This window comes from Hyaena hyaena, unplaced genomic scaffold, assembly GCF_003009895.1.
Source record: "Hyaena hyaena isolate Hyena2069 unplaced genomic scaffold, ASM300989v1 scaffold_396, whole genome shotgun sequence".
In the NCBI taxonomy this organism is placed as follows: Eukaryota; Metazoa; Chordata; class Mammalia; order Carnivora; family Hyaenidae; genus Hyaena; species Hyaena hyaena.
Genome location: NW_024081027.1, coordinates 977,003 through 996,213, shown reverse-complemented (window position 1 = coordinate 996,213; position 19,211 = coordinate 977,003). Strand labels below are relative to the sequence as shown.

At 58.5% G+C, this 19,211-nt stretch overlaps 3 protein-coding genes across 4 annotated transcripts; 1 reads left to right on the top strand and 2 right to left on the bottom strand.

Annotated features, from left to right (window-relative positions):
- Positions 1-337: 337 nt before the first annotated feature.
- XAB2 (XPA binding protein 2) lies at positions 338-11,980 on the bottom strand. Its single transcript, XM_039251647.1, has 19 exons — positions 11,913-11,980; positions 7,250-7,398; positions 6,877-7,000; positions 6,466-6,663; positions 5,607-5,741; positions 5,352-5,516; positions 4,266-4,410; positions 3,802-3,953; positions 3,606-3,725; positions 3,330-3,461; positions 3,110-3,241; positions 2,917-3,030; positions 1,964-2,126; positions 1,694-1,884; positions 1,439-1,561; positions 1,176-1,347; positions 779-908; positions 552-661; positions 338-448 (listed from the first exon to the last, which is right to left on the bottom strand). The coding sequence occupies exons 1-19, from the start codon at positions 11,961-11,963 to the stop codon at positions 387-389; spliced, it is 2,568 nt and encodes an 855-aa protein (XP_039107578.1). The 5' UTR covers positions 11,964-11,980; the 3' UTR covers positions 338-386.
- A 185-nt stretch (positions 11,981-12,165) lies between these two features.
- LOC120244821 (protein PET100 homolog, mitochondrial) lies at positions 12,166-13,756 on the top strand. Its single transcript, XM_039251560.1, has 4 exons — positions 12,166-12,299; positions 13,005-13,091; positions 13,254-13,286; positions 13,617-13,756. Exons 1-4 carry the CDS (start codon positions 12,273-12,275, stop codon positions 13,698-13,700), a joined length of 231 nt encoding a protein of 76 aa, XP_039107491.1. The 5' UTR covers positions 12,166-12,272; the 3' UTR covers positions 13,701-13,756.
- On the bottom strand, positions 13,751-18,261 carry PCP2 (Purkinje cell protein 2). Of its 2 annotated transcripts, XM_039251559.1 has the most exons (6): positions 18,209-18,261; positions 16,854-17,840; positions 16,531-16,633; positions 15,889-16,003; positions 15,479-15,603; positions 13,751-13,939 (listed from the first exon to the last, which is right to left on the bottom strand). In XM_039251559.1, exons 3-6 carry the CDS (start codon positions 16,579-16,581, stop codon positions 13,820-13,822), a joined length of 411 nt encoding a protein of 136 aa, XP_039107490.1. In that variant the 5' UTR covers positions 16,582-16,633; positions 16,854-17,840; positions 18,209-18,261; the 3' UTR covers positions 13,751-13,819. The 2 variants fall into 2 exon arrangements, with proteins under 2 accessions (XP_039107490.1, XP_039107489.1); XM_039251558.1 differs by having other exon boundaries at positions 16,531-17,840.
- Positions 18,262-19,211: the final 950 nt, after the last annotated feature.

Below are 19,211 nucleotides of genomic sequence, written 5' to 3'. Positions count from 1 at the left end.
GGGGCGAGAGAGAAGTACCTTGCTAAGCTCTCGGCCCTGGCCCAGAGTGAAGCAATTTGGAGAGGGGAGGCCGCGTATCTTTACCTGCTACTGTGGGAACCTGGGCAGTTGGGGGCAAGGCCCTCAAGGAGGCCTCGGGCGGCAGAGACTGGCCTCTGAGAAGAGAACTGGCTCTGCAGTGTGAGGGCGGGGCGTGTGCCCTGGCCGAGAGCCCAGCTGCCCCACCTCCTGGGCCAGCCAATCTGGGGGCGGGACCAAGGCCAGGGCACTACCCAGCTGGCAGGCCCCACGGGCACCTGGGCAGGGGGAAGGGTGGGCAGGAAAGAGGCTCAGACGGTGTATACAAACACAGACTGTATTGGGGGTCGGGGGGCGCAGGGCTGGGGTCAGTCCTCCTTCAGGCTCCCGAACACAGCGGCCGGCACGCTCTGCTGCTCCAACCGCACCTCTGGGGAGGGGGGAGGGAGGCAAGGGGGACACGGTCAGTCCAGGAGGGGGGCCCGCCCGCGCCTCTCCCCTAAACGGCCCCACCTGCCCGGCTGGCCCCTGACCGTTGGGCTCCAGGTCCATCTCGTCCTCGTCCTCGTCCTCCCCCAGCTCGATCTCCTCGGGGTTGGCCTGCTGGGCCAGCTCGGCCAGCTCCTCCCGTGACGCGTCGCTCCTGGGGGCGGGCGGGGGTGAGGGAGAGGGCACACCCCCTGGGCTCCCGGTGCCCCCGCTCCTGAAGAAGGGCGGGTTCGCGCCCCCTCCCGGTCACCCCCCACCCCAGCCCCCGCACCTCACAAACAGGATCTTGCTCTGGGCCCTCGGGGGCTGGTCCCGCTCGGCCTCGGCCGCCAGCTGCTCGGCCCGCTGCTCCAGCAGCTTCATGTCATCCATGCCGCTCTGCCCGGGGGCCAGGTCGGACACTGGTGCGGAGCGTGGGGTCAGCCACCAGAAGCGGGTCCTGCCCTCTCCATGCCTCCCCTCCCCATAGCTACGCCCCCGCCACGGCCCATGGGTCCACCTGCTTCTTACTGGGCACCCCCCAACCTGTTCGAGGACCCAGGCCTCAAGGAGTTCCCAGTCTCGGGGGGGAGGGGGGGGAAGAGGCAGGGGTGGACCCTCAACCCTCTCAGGCCAGAAGGTCCAGATTGGGCAGAGAGCAGGGAGACGGGCAGCGCACAGCTGCTCACCAGTGCCCGTGGCGCTGCCGGACACTTTGAGCATTTGCGAGGCCATGAAGTTGACCTGCGTGTTGTACGTGGCCTGCACACTGCGGCGGATGCGCAGCATCTCCCGGATGGTGTCCTCGTTGCCGTGCCGGACCTCGAAGTCCTTCCATGTCTGCCAGAAAGCGCCAGTGGTCTGGGGAGGGGAGGACACACGTGCATGAGCGAGCGGCCGGCCTCCCAACGCCTGCCTGCCCAGGCTCTCCCCCGGCCCAGGCTCTCCCTACCCGGGGGTCGCAGATCTGGGAGCAAAAGCTGTAGATGGCCCGCGCCCGGTCGATCTCGCCCAGCTTGCACTCCATGTCGGCGAACCGCAGACACATCTCCCGGGCGTGTTCGTCCGACAGCACCTGGGGGTGGGGGAGAAGGCAGAGCATGAGCGGGTTCCCTGTACCTGGGCCTCCAGAACGCTCCCTCGGGGTTCCCATGTGCGGGCACATTCAGACCCTCTAGCCACACCCCCCCACACCCCCGCAGGGTACCTCGATGGCTTTCTGGTAGATGCTGCGGGTGTGGGTGACCCCGTAGATCTCGGCCGCACGCTTGATGTAGATGTTGAACATGTCGTACTGCTGGGCAGGCTCCACGGCCCGCGTGGCGCGCTCGTACACCGCCATGGCGTGCCGGGCCAGGCCCCACTCCTCCTCCAGCTGGGCGTACAGCAGGTACAGCGCTGCGACACGACGGGAGGGGGTCAGAGGCTGGCGTCGGGTCCCGGACAACCCCTCCCCTGCCCGGCCTGCCTGGCTCACTCTTCGCGTATTTGGGAGGGCAGCCGTCCAGTGCCTGCTCGAAGAGGTCCCGCGCCCGCTCCAGCTTGCGGCCCCCGTAGCGGGCGATGAACTTGGTCAGGTAGGTGCTCCAGATGTCAGACACGTTGGGCCACTTGAACAGCGAGATACCACGCTCATACGCCTGCCCCGAGAGAGTGTGTTGCGCATTGGAACCCAGGGCAAGACCATGTGGCACCCAGCCTGCCAGAGGGGTCCCCATGTCCCCCTTGGGCTGGTCACAGCAGCCCCACCCTGTCCACCCCGCCCCAGGATGACGCCGCAGTCAAGGGGTCTGTACACCCCCTCAACAAACTGGGCAGGACTGGGACCCAGCAAGTCCCTGGTAGGTGACCTTACGGGCCAGGGAGCTTGGGGGGTCCTCAGCTCTGTGGACACTGGAGCCCAGGGTCCTGGAAAGAGGTTCACGTGCCCAGGCCAGCGTCTGTGTCACTTGGACAGGGGGTGGATATGTGCGGTGTCTGCACAGAACCAAAACCTCTCAACAGCGAGGCAAGGCCTCCCAACATGTGCACGCGCAGAACCTCCCGTATCTACAACCCGTGAGGCGCACAGAGCAGGGACAGCCCGCACACGCCCGCAGCACAGAAACCAGACTCGATGCCTGTTAGGAGGTGAACTGTGGCCCCCAAACTCCTTCCCAGGACCTCAGGATGTAACGGGACATAACTCAGACATCTAGTCTTTAAAAAGGAAACAAAGGGGAGACATGACACCAGACCCTAATCTGAAATGCCTGGAGGGCCTGGGAGACGAAGACACAGACACACTGGTGGGAAGACGTAGGAAGACAGCCACCCGCAGGCCGAGGAGAGGGGCCTGGGGACAGACCAGCCCTGCCCACACTGCAGTCTGAGATCTCCAGCCCCCGGGACGAGGACAGTACGTCTCTGTTGTACACAAGCCCCCCGTACCTTGAAGCTCTCCTCAAAGTACTTGTGCTCCTCCAGGAACATGGCGTAGTTGATGACGATCTGGGGCGTGGCGATGCGCAGATCCAGGATGCGGTCGTACACGGCCTTGGTGGACTGCGGGGTGGCGGCCAGTCAGGGCACGTCCCGGGGCAGAGACCACGGCCCTGCCGCCCGCCCCCCCCCAACAGCTCACCTGGAAGGTACCCAGGCTTTCCTCTAGGTCGGCGAGCATCGACCACACCTTCAGGGACTTGTACACACGGTTCTGCACGGGCTCCGAGCCGTCAAAGTACTCGGCGCGGCGAGCAGGCAGTGCGGTGGCCTTCTGTGGGGAGCCGGCAGCAGGGGCAGGGGCTCAGAGCCGGCAGGGCCAGGTACACGCACCCGCACCCCCACCCCAGGCTCGTGCTCACCCGCAGCAGCCGCAGAGCCTGGTCGTAGTTCTCATGCCGGAGCTCCAGCTCGCCACACTCACACCACACGCTTGCCAGGTCGTCCACCTGCTTGAAGCTCACCTTGGTGGCCTTCTCTAGGATGACGCGAGCCTGCCAGGGTGGGCAGAGGGCAGGCTGAGACCCTGCTGGTTCGGCCCCCGCGAGAGTGCACGTCTGTGCCTCCTGGGTCTTCTGGCCAAAGACACATCTGTACTTACACACACACACACAAATGCACACGCAGCGGGCACTCACGTCATCCAGCTGCCCGTTGTCCTCATAAAACTTGGCGAATGCGACCCACAGGGTGTGGGGCTTGCCTGTAGCCTTGAAAGGGTCCACCGTCTGCACAGCCTCCGTGTACGTGTTGATGATCTGGGTGGGAAGCACGGAGTCAGGCTGGGCTGTAGGGCCTGGCCGGCGTGGGGGGGTGAGAGGGCTGATCACACACCTCCCGGGGGCGGCCTTGATGCAGGGCCACACGCTTGTGCCACTCGTGCACATGGTGTGGGTTCTGGCGCAGCAGGACACTGTTGAGGAGCAGGGGCCGCCGGCCAATGAGCTGCTCAAAGCGGGCCAGGCGCAGCTCCAGATCCACGTCATCTGTTGGGGGCGGAGGGGGGGGCTGGGCCTCAGCACAGCGGCCCCGCCCCCACCTCTCTACCAGCAGGGCCCACTGGCCTGGGCCTGGCCAACTCACCCCACTGGCCACCCAGTCAGAGATGCAGCCCCAGTCCTGGCTGCTCACCCATGCTCTGCCCACACTGGCCCCTGGGCCTCCCTATCCACTGGCCCACGACTAACGTGGAGACACCACCCTCCTGTCGCCATCACTCAGGGCTCTCAGAGCCCTACCCCCCAGCCCAGCCCTCTCTCCTCACCCGCCCAGGCTTGCCCGGGGTGGTGGGGGCTCACCTTCCTCCTCCCGCCCCAGTTCTGAGGCTGTCTCCATCTTGGCTGCGATCATGCTCTCCTCAAACTGGGCGTAGCTGTCAAACACCTGAGTGAAGTCCCGCACGGTCATCACGGTCCGGATGGCCTCCTCGTACACATCTCGAGCCTGGGGGCACAGAAAGGGTGAAAGGGTGAAAGGGTGAAAGGGAAGTGCTGGCTGTGCTGGCTGGCCGGGGGGGGGGCGCGTGCCTGCCCGCGTAGGTGCAGGGAACGTGGCAGCGCTGCCTGGGGCACCGACGCTCAGCAGAGCCACAGCCGTCTGCCCCCTGCCCTGCCAGAGTGATCTGAGGCCGCACTCCTCCCCAGTAAATGGTGACGGTGACAGTCCCCGTGCAGAGGCACTGTGAGGCTTGAGGGAAACACGTGTGAGGTGGCTGACTTCCAGTTAAGACTTGAGAGGTGACCAACCCTGACGCCCCCACAGGGCCACACTGCAGGGACCCCGGCCTTGGCCACGGAGGACTCCACTGCTGCTGGGGAGCACCCCTGCCTGCCCCGCCCACTTCGGAAGCTCATATTCTCCCATCCACTCCTGCCCCTGAGCTTGGGCCCCATCCTCTCCACCCCTGTTCCCGGCTGGTCACGTCCCCCTCCCCCCCTCCCCTCCCTCTCCACACTGGCTCCACCAGCCTCCTGACTGGTCCCTCTGCCACCAGCATCAGCCTGTGGTGGCCCGAAGGGTTTCTGTGAAGCGCAGAGCCAGTCTCACCTCCGTCGTGCTCACACCCGGCCGCTGGCTCCACCCAGCAGAGCACAGCCAACCCCTTGGCTGCAGGGCGCTCCCTCCACTGGGCCGTCAGCGGCCCCTCTCTGCTCCAGCTCCACCCCCTCCATTCCCACTTCCCTGAGGCCCCATCAACCCCAGCCAGCCCCTCTGGGGACCGTCGGCCCCATGCACTCCCTGACCCCCGGGCTTGTCATTCCACTGCCTGACGACAAGCTAATGTGGACACTGACAGTAACACTGACCCCTCAGGAAGGACCCTGTGTCAGGCACCTGCCTGGCACCTCATTCCTCTCCCCTCGTGGCCCCCTATGCCTGTGCACCTTCTCGAAGTGGCCACTGCGGATGTAGTAGTCGGCCAGCGAGCACCAGAGCTTGCCCAGCTGGTCGGTGAAGCGGGTTAGGCCCCCACGGATGATGGCGTCCACGTTGAGTGACTGCACTTTGTCTGGGTTCTGGGAGATGAGATCACAGAGCTCGTGCCACAGCTGCGGGGCCAGGAGGAAGAGCATCAGCCTTGTTCCCCAGGGGGGCAGGCCCTCCTGCCCAACCCCACCCCAACCCCGCCCCAGGCCCACCTGGTAGTTGGACTTGCCGGCCTTGGACACAAAGCGCTCATCGTTGACCACGGTGGCCAGGCGCTGCGCGGCTTCGTCCAGCCGGTCGCTGGACTTGAGATACTCGATGTACTCCTCTGCGCTCTCGGGGCTCAGCTGCGTAGTGGCCAACCCTGTCAGCAGTCAGCAGACCCCCTCCCTGGCCTGGTGAGGCCAGCAACCCCCCACCGCCCTAATGAGGCGCCAGCCCTGCCAGCCCAGCCTTGGCCACACCTGTCCAACCTGGGCCCCGCCAGTCCGGCTTCAGCCCCACGAGTGCAGCCCTGACTAGTGGTCCAGCCGCGGACACCCCGATCCACCCCCCCCACCCCTGCCGGGGAGCCCCAGCCCTCACTGGTCTGCACAGACAACAACAGTACAGCCGGCCGTGTCCAGGCCCTGCTTTTACCCTAAACCCCCCAAACAGCGCTGTGCTGAGTTTCACAATGTACGACAGCCGTCAGAAGGGCGAGAAGGCGGCATACCGCCCCCACCCGGTTTCCACCTGGAAACATTCCCGGAGCCATTCTGTCTCCCCTGCCCTCCCATGGCTGCGGTTTTGCCAGTTTCAGCTCACGGGCATCTGTCTACGCAGGTAGGTCGAAAGCTCCATGAGGCAGGGACTGTCGTCACACTGTCCCAGCACCTGTCCCAATACTAGACACGCAGCAGGTGCTAGCTCGTTATTTGGAGAAAAATCCAATCGCACACAAAAGCCTGTCTCAAAAGCCTTTTCCCCACTTCCTGTTAGGTGACATCCCACAAGGGGCTAGCGTCCCAGTAGGCCAGTTTTGGGGCTCCCGCGATGCAGTTACTGGGCCTCCCCTCCCCCCAAGCTCACCTTGAGGAAGCGCCGGTAGCCCCGCACAGCGGTCTCAGGGAGCGGGTGCGAGCGCAGGAAGCGCAGGTACAGGGGCCAGATGCGCGAGTGCTGCGTAATGGGCAGGGCCCGGAGGGCACGGTCGAAGGTGCGCCGGGTATGAGTGACTCGGCCCTGGTCCATCAGGAACTGGCAGTAGTCTAGCCATAGACGTGGCATCTGGAGGTGTGGACAACAGGCAGGGTCTGAGCTGCCGGCGCCATGGCTCAGCCACAAAGACGGCAGATGTCCTCTGGCCAAGAACACGGCAGGACCCGGGACTCCCTGCTCTAGGACCTAGTCCAGCTCCACCTTGGGTACCTGGAGGCAACAGGACACCACTCCCACCCCCCCACCCCCAGCCCTGCCCTGGCCTCTGCCCCCCACCCCCACCTTGTGCATGAACACAAAGGCCCTCTCGTGGCAGTTGTTGACGTCTTCGTAGGCCGGGTCCGTCACACAGCGATGCTTCACCTGTGCGCGGCGCGCCTTCAGGTACCGGTACCAGAGTTTGTAGCTGGGGTGGGGGAGGGACAGACATCGACAGGTCAGCCTTTCACACCCGAACCCTTTGCCCTGTGCCACGAAGCAACTGTGGGGCCGAGAGGCCCCAGGGAAGGATGGAAAGTCTCCACGCTGGGGGGATGGGCTGTCAGGGGACGCGCACTTAGTCCCTGAAAGTGATCAGCTGGGACCTACTGGCCAGTCCCGTTTCGGCAGGATTAGGCAGGGTGGGGGCTGGGCAGGGCAGCGGGACGTTGCCCACCTGCAGGGCAGCAGCTTCAGGGCCCGCTCATACAGCTGATTGAGCCTCGGCTTCGGGGCACCTTGTTTGAACTCAATGTAGCGGAGCCAGCACTTGACCGAGAACTGGTTCCGCATGATCTCCTCCTCATAGGGGAGGTCCTCTTCCTCCTGCAGGAGCCGGAGAGTGGGCAGAGGAGAGACCTGCGCTCAGAGCTGGGGCACCACACACCCAGATACTGGGACGCAGATTTGGATTTTACTCCTCGAAATCCTACCACCCGCAGTCTGACCCGGGTCATCAGATTCCTTAACCCCGGCGTTCTAGGCCAGACTTGAGACTGTCACCCAGACACCACTCTTCTGGCCCTCAAGTCAAGCCAAGTACTCTCTGGCCCAGGTCACCATATTTCTTAGGCTCCCTGTGCGGTGCCAGACCTCACTCGGACCTGGACACCAAGCTCTACCTCCGCATACCACGCCTCTTCCTCAACTCTAGACTTTCAGCATCTCAGGCTCCCACTACCCAGGGTGTTGCTCAGCTGTCCAGAACTCAGAAACTGAACACGGAAACCTTATTTGAAATGAAACCAGGAAGCCCTGAGGGGGCACTCTCATGACCCACCATCTCTCTGTCAACTGCAGACCCCCAAAGAAAACAGCTCACTATTACTACCCCAGCAAGATTTTTCTCCAGCCCAATGAGAAACTCCCACAACTCAGCCAATGAGAAGCCATCACCACACTGAACCATCACTTTCACCTAACAGATTTTCCTGCAAAGCAGCCCCTTCCAGTTTACTCCTTTTTCTCTATAAAGTGACGTTCCTTGGGCATCTGGGTGGCTCAGTCAGTTAAGCATCCAACTTCGGCTCAGGTCATGATCTCAGTTTATGAGTGAAGGCCCCACATGGGGCTCCCTGCAGATAGTGCAGAGATTGGGATTCTCTCTTTCCTTCCCTCTGCCTCTTCTGTGTGCGCGTGCACTCTCAAAATAAACAAACAAGCTTTAACACAAAATAAAGTGATGTTCCTCTACTTCGTTCTCCAGGCTTGCCTCTGGTTTTACCATAGCTTGCATATGCTGAATTAAAATTCCTCTGCCATTCCTAAATAAACTCATTTTGCTGATAAAATCACTGGCAGTTTTATTTTCAGGGTTGACAGAAGCTAGACCTTTACATCAGAAGGGAAGGTATGGGCCAGCCCCAAGCCTCCCCAATACAACACACCTGTGAAGATTCTAGGCCTCCACAGGCACACCTCACAGACATTGCTGCTTCAGCCCCAGGCCACCGCAGTACAGTGACTATCACAATACAGCAAGCCAAATGAATTTTTTGGTGTCCTAACACACATATGTCTACACCACAGTCTGTTGAATGTGCACTGGCATTATGTCTAAAATGCATGCATTTGATTAAAAGATACCTCATTGCAAAAAAATGCTAACTACTACCTGAGCTTTCAATGAGTTGTAATCTTTTTTGCTGGTGGAGGGTCTTGCTTCAAGGGTGATGGGCTGCTGAAGGCTGTAGCAATTTCTTTTTTTATTTTTTAATTTTTGAGACAGAGAGAGATACAGAGTGTGAATGGGGAGGGGCAGAGAGAGAGCGGGAGACACAGAATCCAAAACGGGGTCCAGGCTCTATGCGGTCAGCACAGAGCCCAACGCGGGGCTCTAACCCACAAACCATGAGATCATGACCTGATCCGAAGTCAGACGCTTAACCAACTGAGCCACCCAGGCACCCCGAATCAGAATGTTCTTAATGGCACTTAGAATGGTGAATCTTTCCCAGAAAGTTTTCAATTTGCTTTTCCCAGATCAGAGCAATCACTATCTAGAGCAACTAGAACCTTATGAAACATATTTCTTAAATAATAAGACTTCAAAATGTAGGGGTGCCTGGGTGCCTCAGTTGGTTAAGCATCTGAACTTCGGATCAGGTCATGATTTCACGGTTCCTGAGTTCAAGCTCCGTATCAGGCTCTGTGCTGACAGCTGGAGTCTGGAGCCTGCTCCAGATTCTGTGTCTCCCTCTCTCTCTGCACCTTCCCTGCTCATACTCTGTCTCTCCCTCTCTCAAAAATAAACATTAAACAAAAAAAAATTTTTTTAATTGAAATTACCCTTTGATCCATCCGTGGGCTGCAGAAAGGATGTTATGTTAGCAGGTATGAAAACAACACTAATCCCGTTGGGCAACTCCGTCAGAGCTCTGGGGGGACCAGGTGCATCGTCATGGAGCGGTAACGTTTTGAAAGAAAATTTTCAAAAGTGTTGAGCAGTGGGCCTCAACACTGGATTTAAAGTATTTAGTAAACAGTGTTGTAAACAGACATCATCATCCAAGCCTTGTTACTACACTTACGCAGCACAAAGTGTATTTGGCTTAATTCTTAAGGGCCCTAAGATTTCCAGAACAGTCAATGAGCACTGGCTTCCACTTCAACCCACCAGCTGCGGTAGCCCCTAACAATGGAGTCAGCCTGTGCTTTGAAGCGCTGAAGCCAGCCAGTGACTTCTCCTCTCTGGCAATGCAAATCCCAAATGGCCTCTTCTCCCAACAGGCGGCTTTACCATTTATATTAATATTCTGTTCAGTCAGTGTACTCACTTCATTACCTTTATAAAAAATTTTTTTAGTGTTTTGGTTTTCTTTTTTTTTTTTTTTGAGAGAGAGACAGAGATTGTAAGTGGGAGAGGGGCAGAGAGAGAGACAGGAAGACACAGAATCTGAAGCAGCATCAAGCTGTCAGCACAGAGCCCGATATCCAGCTCGAACTTACGAACCGTGAGATCATGACCGGAGTTGAAGTCAGATGCTCAACCGACTGAGCCACCCAGGCGCCTCCACTTCATTAATTATCCTAACGAGATCTTCCGTTCGACTTGCTATAGCTTCTACACCAGCACTCACTGCTTCATCTGCACTTCTGTTATAGAGATGGCTTCTCCCCTTAAACCTCCAGAGCCAACCTCTGTCAGCTTCCAACTTCTGTCTGGAAACTCCCGGAGTTGTCTCAGCCTTTACAGAACAGAACAGTTAGGGCTTGCTCTGAATTAGATTTTGGCTTAAGGGGATGTCGTGGCTGGTTTGATCTATCCAGACCACTAAAACTTTCTTTGTAATAGCAAAGGGCTGTTTTGCCTTTTTTTTTTTTAGGTTTTATTTTTATTTCTGAAAGAGAGAAGACAGCATGAGCAGGGGAGGGTCAGAGAGAGAGGGAGACACAGAATCTGAAACAGGCTCCAGGTTCTGAGCTAGTTGTCAGCACAGAGCCCAACACAGGGCTCAAACCCACGAACCATGAGATCATGACCTGAGCCAAAGTCAGAGGCTTAACCGAATGAGCCACCCAGGCGCCCATTTCGCTTTTTTATCATTTGTGTGTTCACTGGAGTAGCGCTTGAAGTTCTTCAAGAACTTTTCCTTTGCATTCACAACTTGGCTGTGTGGTGCCAGAGGCCTGGCTTTCGGCTCCTCCCAGCTTGCAGCATGCCTTCTTCATTAAGCTTCATCATTTCTAGCTTTTGACTTCAGGTGAGACAGATGACTCTTAAATTCACTTAAGCACTTAGAAGCCACTGTAAGGTTATTTTCAACTTTTTAAATGTTTTTAAAATTTATTTCTGAGAGAGAGGGAGCGTGAGCAGGTGAGGGTCAGAGAGAGAGGGAGACACAGAATCTGAAACAGGCCCCAGGCTCTGAGCTAGCTGTCAGCACAGAACCCGATGCAGGGCTCGAACCCATGAACCGTGGGATCATGACCTGAATCGAAGTCGGAGGATGCACCAACTGAGCCACCCAGGTGCCCCTAAGGTTATTAATTTCAAAGTGGTTATGTCTCAGGGAGTAGGGAGGCCCAAGGCCAGAGACGGGCAATAGCCGGTGAAGCAGTCTGAACACACACAACTATTATGAACTTAACGGTTTTATAGGAGTGTGGCTCCTGGCGCCCCAAAACAAAAGTCGTGAAAAAGTTCGAAATATTGTGAGATTACCAAAACGTGACACAGAGACATGAAGGGAGCAAATGCTGTTGAGAAACAGTGCCAACACACTTACTTCATGCAGTGTTTACACAAATCTTTAATTCGTGTGAAGAAAGGAAGGAGGAAGGGGAGGGGAGAGAGAGAAGAAAAAAATCCCCCCAATACCTACAAACTGCAAGGAAAGGTCCTATGCCCGCGCTCCAAATACCAAGTCTTGGGACTCTTCAGAATCCCACTGGCCACTGCCTGACCAGCTCCACAGTTGAGTCCACAGTTCTACTCCAGACAACAAACCTTCACTGCAGAAACTATAACGCTGAGGGACTGACCTAGGCCGTTACGTAGAACACCAAAACTTTTCCGCAGAAACCGGAGCCCTGGCCTGGTCGCAACGCCTCTCCTTCAGACTCCAGACTTCTACAAGATTCCGCTGTGCGATTCCCCTTCCCCCTCCCCGCGCGCTCCTATTTCCACCCAAGGACCTGACCTCGACTGCAACTCTTAACTCAGACCACTTGGACTGCACTTCCAGACATTTGCTCCTGGCCAGCCTGGTCCGTATGTCCTGTCCTCGGGTAGACAGACTTTTGGCCCAGACACTCCAGACGGCCATGCCCCGAACCCCTGAAGTATCCAAGCCCGGGTGCTCCCACACGGGCCACCCCCGGCCCCGCCGCGGACTCACGAAAACAAGGTCCGGCCGATCCGGCCGGGAAAGACGCGCCATCACCACCATCTTCCGGGCTCTCCGGGGACGGGCAGTAGTCGCGCTATAATGACGTCTCCAGCCGAAGGCCCGCCCTTCAGGGCCAGACCTATTTCCTATTGGTTCAACCTTTCCCGAGCGCGCGGACGCCGTTTGTTGACTTTAGCGTAGACGGCGCCAGGGACCGGAAGCAGAGAAGAGGCGCCCGAAGATGACGTCATGTAGGAACTTTTCGGCCACTCAGATTCAGTAGCGGAGCCCGCGAACCCCCAACGAGCTGCCGTCTTGCTGGAGGGTTGACTTCGGGCGGAAGCGGCTTTGTAGCCTAGGAGAAGCGACATGGGGGTGAAGCTGGAGGTGTTTCGGGTCAGTGAGCTTTGGAGCCGGTGGGCGGCTGGCTTCTTCCCGGATCTGAGGGGAGGCTCTGAAAAGGGGGGATTCCAAGAGAGTAGGAAATCTGAGGAGACAGCGTCTGAGTTTTGAGAGGGGTCTTTAGGGATGGAAGCCTAGAGGAGGGGGCGCCGGTTAGGGGGCACTGGGAGGGCTGGTGGGAGGAAGGGCCTTTGAAGGGAGTGATCTGGGGAAGGAGTTCCAAGAAGGAAGGCTCCAGACGCTGGGGACGCTCATGGGGCTCCAGGTGGCGTATGTGTGTCTGATAGGGAAACGCCTATTCAGCGGAATAGACTGTAAATGGTGAGGCCTCCTGGGTTGGGAGGTATTTCAGGGATCCGACGAACGGGTGGGCAGTGAGGTCCCAGGCAAATAGATGCCTTTGATTGTGGTACGAGACTTTGTACTCCGAGTCGGGTGCGTGTGCGTTTATGTGTCTTTCTCTGAAGTGGATCTCCCAGACTCGGAGGGGGCTTCGAGGTCTCTTAAACTATTATTAGGGGCCTGGGCTTTAAGGTGTGCGGCTTCTCTACCCTTGATGGGCGTTCTGGGGTCCTTGGGGCTCCTGAGGAGGCACTCCTGGCTCTGCGGGAGGATTGCCCTCCAGGCTCTGAGCAACCCCTGCCCGCTGCGGGAGGGATTTAATCCCTGGCTGTGTTCATTTCCCCCCTGCCCTTCTAGATGACACTCTACCTCACCTTCCCCGTGGCCATGTTCTGGATTGCCAATCAGGCCGAGTGGTTTGAGGACTATGTCATACAGCGCAAGGTGGGCATAGGGAGAGCCTCCACGGGTTCATTCCGGGGGGTGGGGGAGAGCGTGGGCACCCCCCCCCCCTCGCTAGGGAGCACTGTCCGCCTTCCACGAGCCGACACTGCCCTGGGTGGGGGGCCCAGGAATCCCCTGGCTCATGCTACTTTGTCCCCACAGAGGGAGCTGTGGCCACCTGAGAAAGAGGACCAGGTAAGGAACTTGCTCTTCTGCCCCCTGAAGGGATGGAGGTGCCTGGGTCCCCGTGACCATAATGGGTTCGAGTGCAAATGTTGCCCTCCGTCATGCAGAAGAGGAATAGAGCAGACGGGCATAGGGTGTCCTTTCTGCCCTCTTCCCGAAGGATGAAGCTGATCTCACTTGGACCCTAGTTGTATCTGGCACAGGGCTACCAGTGTAGATGCTGAACTCTGAAGCTGTGGCCTGGGGGGAGTACGGGGCAGGCAGGGTGGTGGGAAGGGGGTCCAGGCCCCTGAGGGGTGTTTGTGCCCTCCTCCCCCTTCCTTCCTGTTCCACCCCCAGCGCCTGGAGCTAGAAGAATTCAAGGAGAGGATACGGAAGCAGCGGGAGGAGAAGCTTCTTCGTGCAGCCCAGCAGAGCCCCTGAGTCCTAGCCGCCCCCCCTCAGCTCACGAAATAACACACACACACGGTTCCTTGTTTCTCGAGGAAGTGTTTTATTGTCTGCCTTCAGGGGCCAAGCAGCGCAGAGGATGGTTCAGGCCCTCAGGGGGCTTGGGTCTGGGGCTGGGGGCTGCTGTTCCGGCGGAAGCTGAGAGCAGTCGGATCTTGGGGGGTGAGGAGGGGTTGGGGGCTGAGCGTCCCCGCTCGTTTCTGCACTCCGTCCTGGGGATGAAGAAGGGTCAGCAAGAGGGAGGGAGGAGGGGCAGTGTGAGCCGGAGGTGACACAAACACTGGGGAGGATGCGCGTGTCTCTCGCCTCCTGCCATTTGGCGCTACCGTCCCCTAGATTTTTTTTTTTTAACTTTTATATGTTTTCAGGTTTATTTATTTATTTTAAAAGAAAGACAGTGCAATTGGGGAGGGGCAGAGAGAGGAGTCAGGGAGAGAGAGACTCCCAAGCAGGTCTACACCATCAGTGCAGAAGCTGATTCGGGGCTCGAACCCATGAACCGCAAGATTATATGACCTGAGGGGAGCCTGGGGGACTCAGTTAAGCATCCGACTTCGGCTCAGGTCATGATCTGCGGTTCGTGGGTTTGAGCCCGGCATCATGATCTGTCCTGAAAGCTCAGAGCCTGGAGCTGCTTCGGATTCTGTGTCTCCTTCTCTCTCTGCCCCTCCCCTGCTTGCTCTCTCGCTGTCTGTCAATGATTTTTTTTAATTAAAAAAAAAAAGATTATATGACCCGAGCCGAAATTGAGTCAGACGCCTAACCAACTGAGTCACCTAGGCACCCCCCTTTTTTATTTTGACTTTTAAAAAAAACGTGCATGTGAGAGAGGGAGAGGGAGAATCTTAAGCAGGCTCCCGTGCCCAGTGCAGAGCTCAACATGGGGCTTGATCTCATCACCATGAGATCATGACCTGGGCTGAAATCAAGAGTTGGAAATCAAGAGTCAGGCATTTAGGGAGCGCCTGGGTGGCTCAGTTGGCTAAGCATCCGACTTCGGCTCAGGTCATGATCTCACAGTTCATGAGTTTGAGCCACACATCAGGCTCTGTGCCAACAGCTCAGAGCCTAGAGCCTGCTTCAGATTCTGTGTCTCCCCGTATCACTTCTCGGCCTTTTGGCTAAGATCAAGTGCAGATTCTATGTCTCCCTTTCTCTCTGCCCCTCCCCAGCTCATGCTCTGTCTCTCTCAAAAATAAATAAACATTAAAAAAAAAAAAAAAAAAGAGTTGGGGGCTTAAAGGACTGAACCACCCAGGCGCCCCCATCCCCCACCTTAGTTACTCAACACTTAGGATGGTATTTGGGTCTTAGGATAATATTTGGGGTCTTGATCAGAATCTGGGCTACCGTGATTTTGTGTGTCATAGACACACATGAGCGTATGGATGCATGTGTCCTCGGTATAAGCCCATGTGCCCTCTTCCTTGGAGGGAACTTCGCCAGGGAGGGGGGCTGTTCGTTCTCCTCCCAGAAACCGAGACCTGGAGGCAGGAGCCATGAGTTCCGGCCGTGGCTGACGTTAGCATGCCCCCTGCCTGACCTTGGGCCCCTCCAGAGCCTTTGTCCTCCCACCTGAAGTTGGGGATTGGATTGGCCAGGGTCCTGTGACTGGCAGGGACACAGGGTGGCACTCTTACCAGGCACTCAACCCTAGGGGGCAAGTCATGGGTAGGGGAGGGTGAGACCCCATTCCCTCCTGGGTGTGTGTGGGGGGGTGCTCGGCTCAGCCCCAGCAGAAGGTCACCTACCTTGGGGCCTATGGGCTGGAAGCCAGGCAGGGCGCTGATTGTCACCCGCTGGTCATCCATACGGCGGCCCTGGGTACTGGCCAGCATGTCCATGAGACTGTCCATCTCGGGTGCAGGGCCACTCTCTGTGTTGAGCAGGGGCATGTGGGGATGAAGGTGTACACAGACTCCAGGGGGCGCAGCCCAGCTGAAGCCCCCAACCCGCCTCTTCGCCCTCGCTCGTGCTCTCTAGGAAACGTGTCTCCCCCTCCCATCCCTTGCCCTGGGTTCCCAGGTGCTCACTGTCTCAGATTCTTGGCCACAGCATCCCCCCCCCCCGGATGGCCACTTCCCGGTACCCCTACGCCCTGCCCTGTTCATGCCTCCCAGACATCACGCCGCTTGCATGCACCCCCCCTGCCCGCTCTCACGGCTCTCGGAGGTCGGCCCCGGCCCTGCCTGCAGGGAGCACCGCTGCTCCTCCATCCGGTCGCCCTGCACGTGGGTCAGCAGGTTGAAGAAGCCCTCCTGGTCTGGAGAGCCAGCCTAGGGGACAGACACACTCAGTCCAGCCAGCCTCTCAGCTGGGAAGCCCTTCCTCCCCTCCCCGGCTCTCACCATGGTCCCGGCTGATGTGCTGCTCTGCGGAGCTGCTCAGAATGAGACCTGAACCTCCTCCCCGATCCTGGCCCCCGCCCCAGGGGCCCAGCCAGCGGGGCCCCTTCACGTGGTGCTGCCTCCAGGGAGAGGCTGCGGGTGCCAGCATCCTGACGTCCTAAATTGGGGCCTGGCGGCAGGGTGGCCTGGGGGCTGGGACGCGGGCCAGGGAAACATACGGGGGGCTGCCCCCAAACCTATATTCCCTCACCTCACAGGGGTCAGCACTGAGAGCCCTGACCCCTGCCCTGGGGCCGGGTTAGGCACTTGGACCCTCGTGCCCACCAGCACTTCCTCAGGCCGCGCAACTGGGTCAGGGGTCCCAAGAGACCTGCCTGCTAATTAGGTGGCCTACAAACGAATTTGTCTTGTCATTCACAGGCCCTTGAGTTGGGGGGCTGTGGGGGTGTGCTTACCTTGACGCCGGGGCCTGAGCTCCCATCCACCTTCTCTTCCTGGTCCATCATGGTCCCTGCTCCCCTCTCCCGGGTCCACCTCTCCGCTGGCCTCTAACCCGGCCTTGTGCCAGAGAAGGCTTTTTAAAAGACTGTGACATGGGGGGAGCGGATACCCAGCCCCAAATCCCCAGCTCATGTCCCATCTGCTCCCACCTGAGCTTAAGCCCCATAAAGAGGATCCAGATCATTGTTTTTGAAAGAGGAAGACCGTGCTGCCGGGCGGGGGGAGGGGGGGAGGTGGCAGGGGGACCTGGCTTTGGACCTTGCCCAGCAGGACTCTCTGGGCTTCGGGGACTTGTGGGTGGGGCTCAGCAGCAAGTCAGAGCAGCGTCCCCATGGTGGGGAGCGAGGGCTGGCTGCCCCCACCGGGAGAGAACAGGCCGCCCCGGTAGCTGAGGGGGGGGTTGTAGCCCCCCAGCAGGAAGCAGCACAGGATGGTCCCAGCCTGCTGGAGGGGTGGATGTCATCTGCAGGTGCTCGGGGAAGAGGCTGGACCTGAGGACCACTGAGAAGTCGCCAGGCCACACCTTCCCGTCACTGTCCCTGGGTCCAGGTGCCCTCCCATCACTGTCCCTGGGTCCAGGTGCCCTCCATAGGCCCCCAAGACAAGAAGGTCTGGGATTTCCTGTCCTGTCCCCAGTGTCAGGTTGAGCTATCTCCTGTGATCTGTCATCTCAGTGCCTGGAGACAGGAGGCAAAGAGGAAAGTCCCTGCCCCCTCCCCCAAGCAGCTAGGGCTTTCTTTCAGTGCCCAGGAGAGGATGCCAGGGGGAGTTCCCACCAGCACCCATCCCCTTCCCAAGACGCCTTTCTGGAAACCAGTTAAAATTTCTTCTCGGAATAAATGGGCCGCACTGTCCCCACACAAGCGCAAAACTTGGACCTCCTCCCCAGGCAGCACCCCCCCCACACACACACCCAGGGCCCACATCTACCCCCCTGCATAGCCCCAGGTCCTCGATGCCAACAGGATGCCCTGCTCCTCCGCGGGGGGTACTGGTCTCCCGGAGCCGCCTTGACAAAGGCACAAACTGGGTGGCCGAGAGCAACAGACATCGTCACACAGTTCTGGAGACCAGAGCCTGAAGTTGAGGTGTGACAGCGCCATGCTCCTGAAACCTGGGGGGGAGGGGGAGGGTCCTTCCTTTCCTCTCCCTGGGTTCTGGTGGCCGCAGGCAGCCCTTGGTGTTAGCAGGCTGGGAGCTGCAGGACTTCAAACTCTGCCTCTGTCATCACATGGCATTCCTCTGTGTCCTTGTCTGCACAAAGCTGTCATAAGACACCGACACCAGTCACATTGCACAAAGGCCCACCCTACTGCACGCAGCGTGGCCTCTTAACTAACTGCATCTGCAACGACTCCATTTCCAAATAAGGTCACGATCTGAGGAACTAGAGGTTAGGGCTTCAACCTTTTTGGGTGGGGGAGGGTGGACAGGACACCATGAAGCCCATAAACACCCTGATCCCCTTCACAGGATATAGTAGGGGGTGGTGGGCCCTGCAGACTTCCACCCTCAGGGGACAGGCTGAGAGGCAGGCGGATGGGGGGCTCTCCCGGTCTCCCTTTGCCCCTGCAATCCGTCTTTCCCCTCCGGAGCTGCAGGAACCCCTCTTTCCCCTGCTCAGAACTCTACCTTGGCCTCCGTTGTTCTTAGGAGAAAACTCAAACACCTCGGAGTACTGGAATGTCCTAAAATTGGCGATGGATGCACGTCTCTGAGCATGCTACGGGCATTCAGTTATACAGTCTCAGTGAGTAGAGTGTGTGGCAGGTGAATGATCGCTCAATAAAGCTTTGAAAGAAAGAAAAAGAGAACAGGGAAGGGAGGAACAGAGGGAGGGGAAAAAAATGAAAGCAAACCCCAAGGTCCCACCTAGAGTAGCCCGCCATCCTGGTTTGCCCGAGACTGTCCCAGTTTTAGTGCTGGAAGCCCTGTGTCTGGGGAACCTCTCAATCCCAGGCAATCAGACTGGCTTAGTCCTACCTTGTCCCACACAAGTCGAGCCACTGCGGCCCCTCCAAGCTCACCTCCCTCCCTCTGCTCCTCAGGACACATCCCCTGCTTCTCACTCCACCACTACGTGGCACTTGCTATCACATTGCTCTTATTTCCCTTAGAGCAGAATTACTTTCTCTACCCCTTCCAGTCAACTTTAAGTGCCACATGGCAGACCCGAGGCTCATTCACTGTTGCCTTTCCCATGTAAGTGACAAAGGTCCAGGAGCCAGACGAACCCTTAATACACATGGCCAAACGAAGGACTCAGTTCTGGACTTGGCATTCACACACGTGTATCACGCTTGAAATCCGAGACCTCTTTTGTCTGGGTGCTGCTGCCTGCGGTCTTTATGTGACAAGGTGGCCGCCCTTTGCTGGCGCACAGCCAGGAGCAGTCCGTGAAATTTCAATCACATGCGAATCGAGTGTGTGTGTAAGTGTGCAGGGGGTTGAGCTTGCCTCCAAACCCACGACGTCATCAGCAGACCAATGTGATGATCAGCCTAGGTGGGTGTGTGCACCTGGTGAGGCCGAGGCTCGATGACAGGTAGCCCTCCTGGGACAGAGTCCTAGCGTTCAGTTCCCAGCGGCCCTGTCCATCATGTGGCCTTGGACAAGGGTCCTGCTGTCCCCGTCA

What these genes read in the sequence shown, in the direction of transcription:
- XAB2 (XM_039251647.1), bottom strand. Translation starts at nt 11,963, where the DNA reads ATGGTGGTGATGGCGCGTCTTTCCCGGCCGGATCGGCCGGACCTTGTT. An exon ending in ATCAAGGCCGCCCCCGGGAG is followed by an intron (nt 3,726 to 3,801) that starts GTGTGTGATCAG and finishes CTTCCCACCCAG; the next exon opens with ATCATCAACACGTACACGGA. An exon ending in AGCAAGATCCTGTTTGTGAG is followed by an intron (nt 662 to 778) that starts GTGCGGGGGCTG and finishes GCCCGCCCCCAG; the next exon opens with GAGCGACGCGTCACGGGAGG.
- LOC120244821 (XM_039251560.1), top strand. Translation starts at nt 12,273, where the DNA reads ATGGGGGTGAAGCTGGAGGTGTTTCGG. An exon ending in ACTATGTCATACAGCGCAAG is followed by an intron (nt 13,092 to 13,253) that starts GTGGGCATAGGG and finishes TTGTCCCCACAG; the next exon opens with AGGGAGCTGTGGCCACCTGA. An exon ending in CACCTGAGAAAGAGGACCAG is followed by an intron (nt 13,287 to 13,616) that starts GTAAGGAACTTG and finishes TTCCACCCCCAG; the next exon opens with CGCCTGGAGCTAGAAGAATT.
- PCP2 (XM_039251558.1), bottom strand. Translation starts at nt 16,581, where the DNA reads ATGATGGACCAGGAAGAGAAGGTGGATGGGAGCTCAGGCCCCGGCGTC. An exon ending in GCTCAGGCCCCGGCGTCAAG is followed by an intron (nt 16,004 to 16,530) that starts GTAAGCACACCC and finishes TCTGTCCCCTAG; the next exon opens with GCTGGCTCTCCAGACCAGGA. An exon ending in TCCAGCCCATAGGCCCCAAG is followed by an intron (nt 13,940 to 15,478) that starts GTAGGTGACCTT and finishes CTTCATCCCCAG; the next exon opens with GACGGAGTGCAGAAACGAGC.